General features: G+C 41.5%; 1 protein-coding gene across 4 annotated transcripts in view; it reads right to left on the bottom strand.

Annotated features, from left to right (window-relative positions):
* Positions 1–11,727, bottom strand: part of SNED1 (sushi, nidogen and EGF like domains 1) — a 136,370-nt gene extending 124,643 nt beyond the window's left edge. For 3 of the 4 annotated variants that reach the window (XM_083178178.1, XM_083178179.1, XM_083178181.1), the window contains exon 1: positions 10,676–11,727. In XM_083178178.1, coding sequence (XP_083034304.1) covers positions 10,676–10,873 — 198 coding nt within the window. In that variant the 5' untranslated portion in view covers positions 10,874–11,727. The remainder of the gene's footprint in view (positions 1–10,675) is intronic. The other variant, XM_083178180.1, reaches the window with a different exon arrangement.
* Positions 11,728–12,971: the final 1,244 nt, after the last annotated feature.

Here is a 12,971-nt window from a genome sequence, read left to right as displayed (position 1 = left end):
TTGTGCACATTGTATGGACCATCGGATCTCTCAGTAACCTTACACTGTCAGACTGAGGGGTTTATTTACTAAGATGGGATGTTGCTATGGGCAACCAATCAGATTCTCTCTATTATCTTCTAGAAGGCGCTAAATAAACAAAATCGATTCTAATTGGTTGCCATATGCAACATCTCATCTTTAACAGAATGCCCATCTTAGTAAATAAACCCCTGAGTATCTCACCTAATGGCCCCCATACACTGAGCCAAATTGGTCCGACCTATCGGCTGGCTGCTGGCTGTCCAACCACCCATCCTGGGACCTCCCTCCTGGCGGCAAGACGGGCGGGAATCAGGGACGCATGCAATCCATCACAACAAATTGTGACAGATCGCACACGTCCCTGCCGCCCAGGAAGGTCCCGGGTGGCTTTGCAGGGTATCGGGTGTCCGTACACTGCTGTGAGACATCGCAGCAGTGTATGAGCACCTTAAGACACCATGGCCTCTCCAGCTGTGAATACATTTGCAGTGGCTGCTAGGACACAGCTACAAAATGGTCTGGACACACCTCCATTTTGTTTAGCCACCCCATTACCTCTCCCATTACTTGTCGCACACTAAGCACACAAAAATGTATTTGCAATCGCCAATCCATTGCAGCGCATGCACAGTGGCTAAGAAAATCCGCTCAATGCATCCGACATTCTGTGCATCTCTGAATCAGGCCCACAAATGTTTGGCACATACACAGGTTGCTAATATCCGTGAGATCAGTTCAGAATCAGGTGCTTCCCGAAGAGCCCTGTATTAATTAAATGTGCTGTATGTGGTAGTGCAATGCAATACCGCTGCAGTAAAATGTGCTACAAAACAAACCAGCATGATCTTTAAAAGAGTAAAGGAAAATGTGAAACAGTAGAAATGACTCATAAAAGTGAAGTGCCAGCACTAACTTACTAGGAGTATTGGCAATCTGGCTCCTGACAATCGCCCAGTCTTGGCTATATGTGATAGAAGTCCATACCTCAATTTTGCAGGTAAAATTCCAATTCATTGACCTCGAAAGAGGGTGGAAATCTATGCAGATTTTCATCAGTTTGGGCTTATTTTATTCTGATTTCATGTGCCTAAATGCTAGGATTATTTAGTGCACTACCGTACAGCTTCCACGAAATCTAAATGATATTGTGATACATATTTCTGGGGTGGCAGAGTCCCATATTCAGATTTGACTAAAAATTCAAATTCCACACAGAGCTGGTGTATGCGTTGTTTTTTATAATAGTGTTTAATAATAATATATTAACATGGACACAAGACGCTCAATCATATCTTATGCACAGTTCCAAGATTTAAACGCTCTGCAGGTATTGGAGGGAATTTACTAAGATTTAATGTGTACGATTGCATGCATTTGTACAATTACGACGTCAACTACGGGCTGGTAAATTAGCATCAGCTATTTTACGGGCTGGTAAATTAGCATCAGCTATTTTACTATCAGCTGAATTTGGCTTATTTGCTGTATTTATATACAGCTAACTCAGCTGAATTCTGGTGTACACCATCGATAAAACTTGGCTGTATATGGCCATGATTTCTATGGTGGTGTCCTCATTTACTAGCATTCGCACTGTTGAATTCGTATGTATAAACTCCTCATTTTCCAGTCGTATTTGGCTGAAGCCTGTACGGATCAGTTGGAAAAATAAAAATGTAAAAAGTTGTGGGGTCCCCCCCAGGAGCATAACCATCCCAGGGCTCATTAACGGGTCCTGGTTGTAGAAATACAGTGGGAAAATACGGGGGACACCGCCGGCTGTTTGAGCCCAGTGTCGGAGGACACTTTTTGCATAAGGTCCCCTGCCAAAGCAGGAGCACCCTGGCTGGTCAGCCGGGCCGGGCCGGGCCCCTGGTGACCTCCAATAAAGGGGTTCCCAGCCATCCCTGGGCTGTGGGTAGCAGGCTGATGGTGTAAAGTGTTAAAATGAAAGTGTTACAAATAGTAATATGGTTCTTTTGTAGAACTACAGGGCCCAGCAAACCTCCCCCGCATGCTGGGACTTGGAGAACCAAAAGTCCCAGCATGCAAGGCATTAATGGGCCCACTTGGACATGTAGTCCTACTATAGAACCAATACCCCAAGAACATACACACACGCACCTGTAGAAACTTTATACATTCTACTTATATTCATACATACTTACCTATAGGGTCCAACGTAGGCCTGTCCTCTTGTCCAGTAGAATCCACATCGGTACCTGTGAATAAAAATCATTCTCCCCATCCCATCCTGCGATTATTGCATGCCCTTCGGTCCAAGTAGCATCCATTCCATCAGAATCCTGACACCAGCGTTCTGAGGGAGCTGCAAGTGTTTATTTATTAACAGTTTCTTATATATTGCAGCATATTCCTTTGCGCTTTGTCCCTCCCCGAGAATGAAGGAATACAGTCTTCCCTCAGCCAACCTGATATGATCTGTGCGGCTTATAAATTTAACATGGGCTTGCACTGCAAGTGCAATTAATGGGCATTTTAGAGCATAAGAACCGAACAGGTACTCAAGTTAGGATGAAGCACTAAACTGAGAGCAATACATATAAGAGTAAACGGACACATTTTTGGCCATGACTATAAATTGGCCTTGACCAAGGTCATCTCCTGATTGCACTTATAGGTTACCCTGCCCAATTTGTCTTACAAGTGCAAACAATTTAAAGAATGATCTTGGAGCTGAAGCACATTTTAACGCAAGTGATTATTGTATTTTGCATGCTTTGCCACCGCACTTGTTGCTGAAGGAGCATAGCTGGCTGGGAGTAGGACCTTCACATATAGGCTAAGATCACTGAAGGTATGTCCACAAAATTGTGGGCTAGCACAGTTGTACATATGCACATGTACACTGATAGTGATGACTAATATACTGTAAAGTCAAGCATACTGTAGAAATGGAGATAGTCCGTCTAAAGAAATGCATACAACTCAGCATGCGGTGAACATATGCATTAAATTTAAAGCATGCAATTAGGAATTAAGTTTGACCTGCGTTCAACTGTGCTCCCCCATACCATATGGTAATTCTTATAAAAAAACAAAGTGCTTTCTCAACAATATTTATTTTTATATTTATTAAGTTATTTATACAGCGCCTACATATTACAAAGTGCTTTACACTCAGAACACTAAGGAGTCTATTGCTAAAGATATTGAATTGAATCACAGTACATTTCAAGATACAGTAGATTGAATCATATTGATGCTATATTTGTGCGATTGTTCTGTTTTGTCTTTGAGGTATCAAGAGCTGCACAATGTACCATCGTTGGAAACATCACCGACATTGTGAACATTGGATATCCCAAGCGGGGGAGCATTTTATCTAACTTTTTATTATTGCATGACAGTACAGCCAACACAAAACACACATTATATATATATATATATATATATATATATATATATATATATATATATATATATATATATATATATACACACATGCAGTTGTGCTCATAAGGTTACATACCCTGGCCATTTGTCAGAGAATATGAATAACTATTTTTAAAATCATAATGACAACTGTGATCTGTTGCTTGTAATCAGTGTGTGTGTATAAAAGGTCAGTGAGTTTCTGGTCTCCTGAAAGACCCTTGCATCTTTCATCACTGCACTGACGTGTCTGGATTCTGAGTCATGGGGAAAGCAAAATAATTGTCAAAGGATCTGCGGTAAAAGGTAATTGGACTGTATAAAACAGGAAAGGGATATAAAAAGATATCCAAGCAATTGAGAATGCCAATCAGCAGTATTCAAACTCTAATTAAGAAGTCGAAAATGAGGGATTCTGTGGAAACCAAATCACGTTCAGGTAGACCAACAAAACTTTCAGCCACAACTGCCAGAAAATTGTTCGGGATGCAAAGGAAAATCCACAAACAACTTCAGCTGAAATACAGGACTCTCTGAAAAAAAGTGGTGTGGTTGTTTCAAGTTAAGGAGGCATTTGATGAAAAATGGGCTGCATGGCCGAGTCGCCAGAAGAAAGCCGTTACTACGCAAATGCCACAAAGCTTCTGGAACAAAGTAATTTGGAGTGATGAGACCAAAATTGAACTTTTGGCCACTACCATAAACATTACATTTGGAGAGGAATCAACAAGGCCTATGATTAAAGGTACACCATTCCTACTGTGAAACACCAGAGGTGGATTCCTGATGTTTTGGGGATGTGTGAGTTACAAAGGCACTTTAACTTTGGTCAAAATTGATGGCAAGATGAATGCAGCATGTTATCAGAAAATACTGGAGGAAAATTTGCACTCATCAGCCCGGAAGCTGCGGATGGGACGTACTTGGACGCTATAACATGACAATGATCCAAAACACAAGGCCAAGTCGACCTGTCATTGGCTACAGCAGAATAAAGTGAAGGTTCTGGAGTGGCCATCTCAGTCTCCTGACCTCAATATCATTGAGTCACTCTGGGGAGATCTCAAACATGCAGTTCATGCAAGACAGCCCAAGATTTACAGGAACTGGAGGCTTTTTGCCAAGAAGAATGGGCAGCTTTACCATATGAGAGAATAAAGAGCCTGATCCACAACTACCACAAAAGACTTCAAGCTGTCATTGATGTTAAAGGGGGCAATATACCGTATTAAGAACTGGAGTATGTAAACTTTTGTTCAGGGTCATTTGGGTAGTTTCTTTTGTCATTATGATTTAAAAAGCGTAAATACAGTTGTTTGACAATTAATGGCTTCACCCAACCACTAACCATGAGGGAAAGAAAAGTTTGTGATTTATCATTCATATTGAAATAGACACAAGAAGAAAGTTTTGAGTAAGTGCGCTTAAGGCTGCCTTGTGGTGGGTACAGTCTAAAATGGTGACCCTAACACCATCAGAAACAAAAGTACTCAAAGTATCATTCATACTCTCTGACAAATGGCCAGAAAATCACAAATTCTACTAGGGATGTAAACTTATGAGCACAACTGTATATGTATATATATATATATATGTATATATATATATATATATATAAAATGACTGTAATGATTTATATACGTAAACATTTTTTATATACAAATCCTTTTCTGTAGAGCAGGCCATATGTTAAATGTGTGGGATTTTTATTATTATTTTGTTTGAATATACTTTTGCTATCTACTAGAAACAGACCTGTTAGGTCAAATCATAAATCCAACATATACAATGAGTATGTAAATATATACTAACAGTTCATGCAACCTTTGACTCTGTGAATATATACAAGTTTTATGTATATAATAACAATCCTCTTTTTTTCTGTTTGTGCAGCTAGAAATGATTTTACTTTGAAGATTACAATGTATATATGTTTTTAATCCAGCACTGTGGAGAATCTCTGCATCTAGTAATTTACATCTGGATTGAGTTCCACCACTCTGAGGAATTAAAAAGTCAAATTTCCACATTTTTTTTCTCTTTGTTAAACAAAAAAAAAAAGAACAAAAACTTTAGGGACTCGTGTTGCATAAACAGAACAAATTGTTTTCACTAGAGCAGATAGTTTTATACATTGTTGCATAAGCAGTATGAATCGTTATAGAGGAAGGTCAGATGGCAGGAGCCTGTAACCCCCGCCCCCCCATCTCCTCCTTTCACTCTTATTAATGTTGTATAAACTCTAACCCGTCAGCTCTCCAGAGCATTATTTCACTGTACACAAGCTGGACAATGACTGAGTCATGACTTGAACATAACACATGCAGAATAAAAAAAGGTTTTCTTTTAATAAATGCTGCATCTATGGATGTTGCAACAACCTATAAACCCAATCTATTTGTAAATTCTAAAAGTACACAAGTCGCTCCATACCACTAATCCTGAGACAAATTGTAATTAGGCGGTTGTAAAAAAAAACAAATCCCAACAAACCCTGCCAATGTGGCCCTCATCCAATAGGGTTGAGGTATCGCATTGAGGTACCTCACATGTGATACCCCACAAACTTACAGCAAGATCATCGCATACGATACATTGTATGTGATCCTTTGGCATACAATGCATATTGTATGTGATCTCAGCAAGGGCTACAGGCTACGATAAAAATTCATGGAACAGGATCTGCGACTGCAGTGTGAGGCTCACGAGAATGTGCCACAAATGCCAATTACAGGAATATGACATGCAATGTGTCACTTTTCATATGAACCGTTGCAGCAAATGCAATCCCATAACAAATGGCCGTATCACACTAGTGGTTGGTGGCCTTTAGGCTTCCTCTATCTACCTACAATACAATACAATGCAGAGAGCCCAGAATAAGGTGCCCATAAGACATTAAACAACTGGTGTTGCCCCAGAAACTACCGACACATAGCCGGGTGAGCACACATACTCCAACTTGGACACCGATCTGGCCATCCAACAGTCAACATTTACCAATACTGACAGCATTTACAAGCATCTTGTACAAACTATTATTGCACTTATTTTTGTCACCCACAAACCCAACAGACAAATATTCGATGCATCGACATTTATAAACAAAATAAATAACATCAGTACAGGACAGAACTATTGGGAATAGAGTAGGAACCATTGATAGCATTCCTCTGCACACATGGTTCAACTAAACCACTAATACTTTTGTTGTGACCAACAGTCATATTCAAACACCACTGGGGTCCACCGTCAATGCCTTCAGCTGTTGCGATCCAGATGTATGATTATTTTACAAGATTAGTCTTCATTAGTACATTTGGCATGTCTCCAAGGATATTATTTTCAACAACATCTTAAAAGTGATCTCAAACACCCATTAGCAGCAAATCACAAAGGAAACACCACATTTGGTTTGTCGTTAGCAGCCTTTTCCTTTATCTGCCTTTAGACTTACTTTGTTTTCATTCAGTCGTAACAACAATGATGTCAATTATGTGTATGGCTACCGCAACTTTGTCACACAACAGTCTGATTGATAGGTGTTTTTTTGTAGACTTGTAGACTTCAGATAAAATTTGTCACTCAACAAAAGCCACTTGTGTCGTTTTAGCTTCAAGTTTTAGTTTCAATTGGAAAGAATATATATATATCAAAGGCTTTGTTTGGGGCCAAGAGATTGTTATGTGTCACCAAATTCTATGTTTATATATAAGTCAAATAATACGCAATGTATAAATGGACTGCTTCCCCCGTAGTAGGATGCTACGAGGAAGTGTGAGTAACAGCTTGGCAAACTAAAGTTAGACACTGGCCAATATATCGTAATCGGATCGTCATTTGTGTACATCTGATATTAGTGTTCATTCTAGTACCCGCTATCTTTGAAAACCCATGCAGTTCCTGTTCCCTGCCTGGGGTGTCGCTGTCTGCTGTGGTGTTTCTAGCACTGGTCTAGTTTGCATATCAGTGTTGATATATAGACCACACTGCGCTAGAAGCACTACAGCAGACAGCGACATCCCAGGCAGGGAAGAGGAACTGCATGGGTTTTCAAAGATAGCGGGTGCTAGAATGAACACTAGATATGCCTATGAATTATGTTGTTTAGATATATCGCATGGGCCGGGCAACAGAGCCGATGCCGATATAGCCGCAGATAAATCATGCATCTGTCTGTGTGTACAGGCTATCCGCAGTCTACCCATACACTTGCTGCTGTGATGTGATATATGGAGCAACTCATCAGTAATTGTACATGTATACATGATCCAGCTGATCTGTCTGCGCAAGACAGAGGCTCCACCATCAAGATGCTCCAGTGTGTACCCAGCTTTTCTGCGCAAAAATGCCTTCTGTGGATTGGTTGATTTCTAAAAGGGCAAGGACAGTGATGTCACAGTAGGACTTGTGTCTCAGCTTTTTATCCTGTATGATAGCTTATCAGCATACAGTACTGCAACATGGGAGGAGCATCAGGTGTTATGAGCTGATTGTTAAAACTTTGGGGGAGATATATCAACTTTATAAAGGGGGCAGGTGGAGTAGTTGCTTATAGGAACCAATAAACTTATATCTATCTTTTTATAGAATGTACTAGCTAGGTAAATAATAGCTAGAAGATGATTCATTTCTATAGGCACACTTGTGAATAGTTTTGATTTGCTTCCAGAAGTCAGAAAACTAGTGATTGCTAGGTATGTTTGGAGGCTGACAAACACTACCTGGACAGAATAACAATGTCCATGTGTTACCAACCCGTGCTCATACTGAGGTAATGTTTTACACCAGTGGTTCCCAATAATTTAAATTGGTCGTGGACCACCAACCTGAGGCACCCCTGGATCAGCCTCATGGCACCCTAGGGTGCCAAGGCCCACAGTTAGGGAACAACTGTTTTACACATGGAGCTAGATGTGTCAAATAGTACCAGCCAATCAGCTTCTGTCAGTTTACAGTCTGTATCTGAAAAATGATAGGAGTTGGTTGGTTCTTTCTCTAAGCTTTGACATATCTCTATCTAAAATCTAGAAATTATCCATTTCAACCTATGAGAAGCCAGATTAGGCTATTATAAATACCATCAGCTGATCAGGAACATAAATTGGCTTAATAAGACCATGTCACAATGGCCAGAAATGTGCAGAATCTTACAGCAACCAGATATGGAAAAATAACAAACATAACCAAACTGTTTTCAATGGGTTGTTACACATTCCATAAATACAAAGAATAAACCCCATTGGATTTTAGTCATAAAAATTAGGAGAAAGACAACTGATTTAGGGGCCCATTTATCAACCAGCTTTAGCTATTTTAAACACTGTGGGCCAGATTCTCTAAGCTTCAAAAGTGATAAAATGGAGAGTGATAAACAGCCAGCCAATCAGCTCCTACCTGCCATGTCACAGACTGTGTTTTAAAAATGTCAGGCAGGAGCTGATTGGCTGGCTGTTTATCACTCTCTATTTTATAACTTTTGAAGCTTAGAGAATCTGGCCCAGAGTGTATTACATATGCTACTCCAGTCAATCAGCTCCCCACTGTCACATGTTTGAAAAATGATTAGCTAAAACTCATTGATAAATGGGCCCCATGGTCTCCTCTAAAATAATTATACTGATATAATTAGGCTTGTTATTTAGGCTAGTAATACCTCTTTCACACCAGCCAAAATTTGAACAACCCGCTACTAGCGCTGGTGTGAAAGGTTCCTGGGCCAAATTCCCGGAAAAATATGCCCGGATATCAACCCTGCTTAATAGCAGAGTTGCTCCTGTGACCAGCCCCTCTTACTGGCTGGTGTGAAAGCTACTGACCCGGGCAGTAAGGTCCAGGCAGCGGGTTGCGGGCAGCGGGGTCCAGACTGCTGGGATCCGGCCGTGGCCGGTGGGTGCTTGTAGTGCTATTTGCTAAGCGGCGGGGTGGGAAGCGCTGCTGAATTTGAAAACATTTTGAAATGACTGGCCAGACGCTGATTGGCTGAGAGTGTCCGGCCCGTCTTTTCAAATTCAGCAGCGCTTCCCACCCCACAGCCTGGCAAATAGCTCTACAAGTGCCCAGCTGCCGCTGCCCGAATCCCCGCAGTCTGGACCCAGCTTCCCGGACCCCCACTGCCCGCCACCCGCTGCTGCACATAGCCCAGCGCTGTCTTTCCACTCTCACACCAGAAAATACAGGGACTAGGCTGGTGTGAAAGGGGCCAGCCCGGGAATGTCCCTGCTTGATCCCTGGATGGTATTCCCAGGTAAGTCCCTGCATTTTCTGGTGTGAAAGTGGTATAAGTAAACACAGGTACCACCAGATCCTAGTAGGCAGGTTAAAATTTGACCCACTGTTTACCACTACAATCCATGTAACATGGAAGTGTTCCTCTTAGTCTAAAAAGGTCAACACGAAGAACGACAATTTCTGCTTTCACTAGTTTAGCTAATGTATTCATCTGAGACTAATTTAAAAGAGTAAAGGAACAGACTTCTCTTGTCATTATAGTGAGGGGATGTACAGGAATCATATCAGGTGAGCTGCAGATGTACAGATGCTTTCCCATTTTGTGGCTGATTTACTAAATCCAGAAGTATTTCTCCACGCTCAGTTGTTCAGTGGATGCTGTTCTTGCATCCGACACATTCAGTTTAGGAAAAAGTCTTTTGTCCATTGGACGCACAGAATTACATAAACCACACCCTACCTTTCTGCAATAATGCTGAATTTAGTGAAATAGTATAGAGGAGACTATATATTTGGTTTGACCCCCTTCTGTACACAACACAAGATTAAATCATTTATACTGAATATGATCAATACATACTTGAGTTTTAACGATAAAGGCACAACCAACGGGCTCTAGAACAGATCAAATAGATAAAGGCCACACAGAATGTTGTAAATAATACAAGTTTTTAGGATCAAATAATCGGTTAAACAGAGCCACAATATGTTATCTGCAGTGTGATTGTGTCTAATTTAGTTTAATACTTTAAAAGTTTTAGGATATATATATATATATATACACACACACAAACTTCTTATACTTAGATCAATTGCATTCAGAATACACATGACTATTATATCAGTAACTTCATTATGTCTATTGCACATCCTAGGTCCTGAGCAGACGATGCAGAACTTCATTCTAATTTTATTTTTAAATCTCCACCAGTTACATATTATATAAACCATCACATCTGCTATGTGTGTATGTACATGAGGGCATAATAATCTGTTTACCAAAGATTTTCTGTATTATACTCACATAAAGGCCACTGTGCTTGTCTCCAAAGAAAGTGAACGCTCTCGAGATGGGCAGTAGTCCCGATCCTCCATCATCCTGCCTGCGGGTTACCAAGTCTCCCTCTTCAGGGCCAAATGGGTAGAAATCTGACAAAGGTACCAAGCAGTGGGCACCACAAAACACATACCACAAAACCAAAAACTGGGCCAGTGACCCCATCCCCAGAAGTAACAAAACAATGTATCTGCCCGGGGTGGCACTACAGCTCCCAGAGAGGCTATGGGATGCCCTGTTCTCTGTAGTATCACTCTGCAGCCCCCCTTCTGACAGTCACTAGGGACTTTCTCCACCGATTTAAAGGTCTGACATTTCCCACAGGGCAGAGGGCAGCTTTGCCATTGTCATTGGATAGGTGTAAAGGTCTGTGTTGCAAATAACCTCTTTGTCCTGTGTGTAGTATTACTATAATGTACTGGATGTGTGAGGATGGAGTATTCTGTCCTCAGTCCTTTCTCGTGTATATTGCTCATGCCAGGCAAAATGCCCTGCAGCATCTCTCTATGCCAGCCTGCCCCTGCATTGCTTCTTTATGCCAGTCTGCCCCTGCATTGCTTCTCTGTGCCAACCTGTCCCTGCATTACCTCTCTATGTCAGCCTGTCCCTGCATTACCCCTGCCCCTATAGTCCACTCTGCTCTGCTATTGCCCCCCCCCCCTATGCCAGGCTGTCCCGGGACTAGCTCTGCAGCAGACTGCCCCTGTCCTCCCCAGCACAGCGGAGTGTTTCGCCTCCTAACTCTCTCTCTCTGCAGCCCCGAGCACTCTCCCTGACACCCGGTGTGAGGAGCTCTCTCTCACTCTCCCTGTGCGCAGCAGCTCACTCACTGACACTGAACTCTCTGTTCAGGCTGAGAACTGACTGGGGGGTTCTGTCCCCTCCCCCCCATTACTCTACAACCCCCCGGAATGAGAGGTGGGGGCCCCTGCCAATCAGCAGCGACCCTGTCCGCGGTGACGCTGGGCCCGGGAAAGAGCAACCGTGCAGGGGTTAATGTGTCCAGTTTGCTGAGAGGAGCTCAGGAATGTGCCGGGACCTCTCGCAAAGCATCATGGGACTCGCAGTCCCCGGGCTACATGGAATAATAACAGCAGCACACACATGCACTTTAGAATGGCTCGCACTGGTCTCCGTGCAGGGCTTCCCCTCCATTGCCCTGAGCCGGTGGTTCTCAGTAACTGTCCACCTGGGTACTCCTTGGCAACCTATGACCATTAGCTGTGCCCTCAACATCTGCTAAACATTTTAATGAATATAATAGCAGCTATCAATAATATTATTATGGCTTATATTATGTCACACGTGTTTGGTCACCACTATGTATGAAGACTGTAATTTTGCTATAAAAAAAACCCAATTAAAAATACACAATAATAAATGATATATAGATGTTTCTCACGTTACAATGTCAGAAAAATGCAATAATTGACGTTATACTATAATACACATCTGTATTTTTTTTAAACTATGTCATGTTCTAACAATAGAATCTAATTTTATTAACTTTACATTATTTTACCTTTATTTGGAATCAAGTAGAAAGTGGTAAAACCTAATATGCAATATCATAAGCTGGTGTCACATCTGGTGTTCTGACTTTCAGGATCTCAGAAATGGTTTCCAAACTTTCTGATATTTTCCCGAAAGGATTATCTTTTTTTTTACTAATAGGTTTGCTGAGGGTCTATACAAGTGGTTTCCAAACTTTTTTGTATCACGGCACCCTGGAGTATCGCAATATTTTTTTCACGGCGCCCCTAGTACAAAAGTTTATAATTAAAAAAATTACTATTTAAGTAAATTGTGTTTTAATTAGGTTTAGGTTTAATTATGTGGTGAGGAATAGAATTCACTTCTGTTTGTCCACATAGTTTATGATTGACAACCACTAGCACTGGTTTTGCTTATTACAATGACCATAAATGACCTGCATTAGTCATACACAATCAAACTGAAGAAACTCTACAAGGGTCCTGTGGCACACCAGGGTGCCACAGGTCTATACAGGGTGGAACCACTGGTCTACAGAATTATCTCAAATAACCGGCACTTTTCATGACTAGTTACAGCATCAGACAGGGTGCGTGTATTATTTATAGGGGCCCAGGCTTGTTGGAAGGGTTTTGTTTTCTGTTGTTGTTGAGAACACGCTGTCATGTGTACTTGGATCTGTCCACACCCCCTCTAGACATCACAAATGTTGCAGTTACCCAATTTTGCACTTGATGACCCATTCCTAACAACTGGGCTCCACATTAGG

The sequence above is a fragment of the Crinia signifera genome, chromosome 3 (assembly GCF_055691185.1).
Source record: "Crinia signifera chromosome 3, ASM5569118v1, whole genome shotgun sequence".
In the NCBI taxonomy this organism is placed as follows: domain Eukaryota; kingdom Metazoa; phylum Chordata; class Amphibia; order Anura; family Myobatrachidae; genus Crinia; species Crinia signifera.
This window is presented reverse-complemented; position numbering and strand designations above follow the sequence as displayed.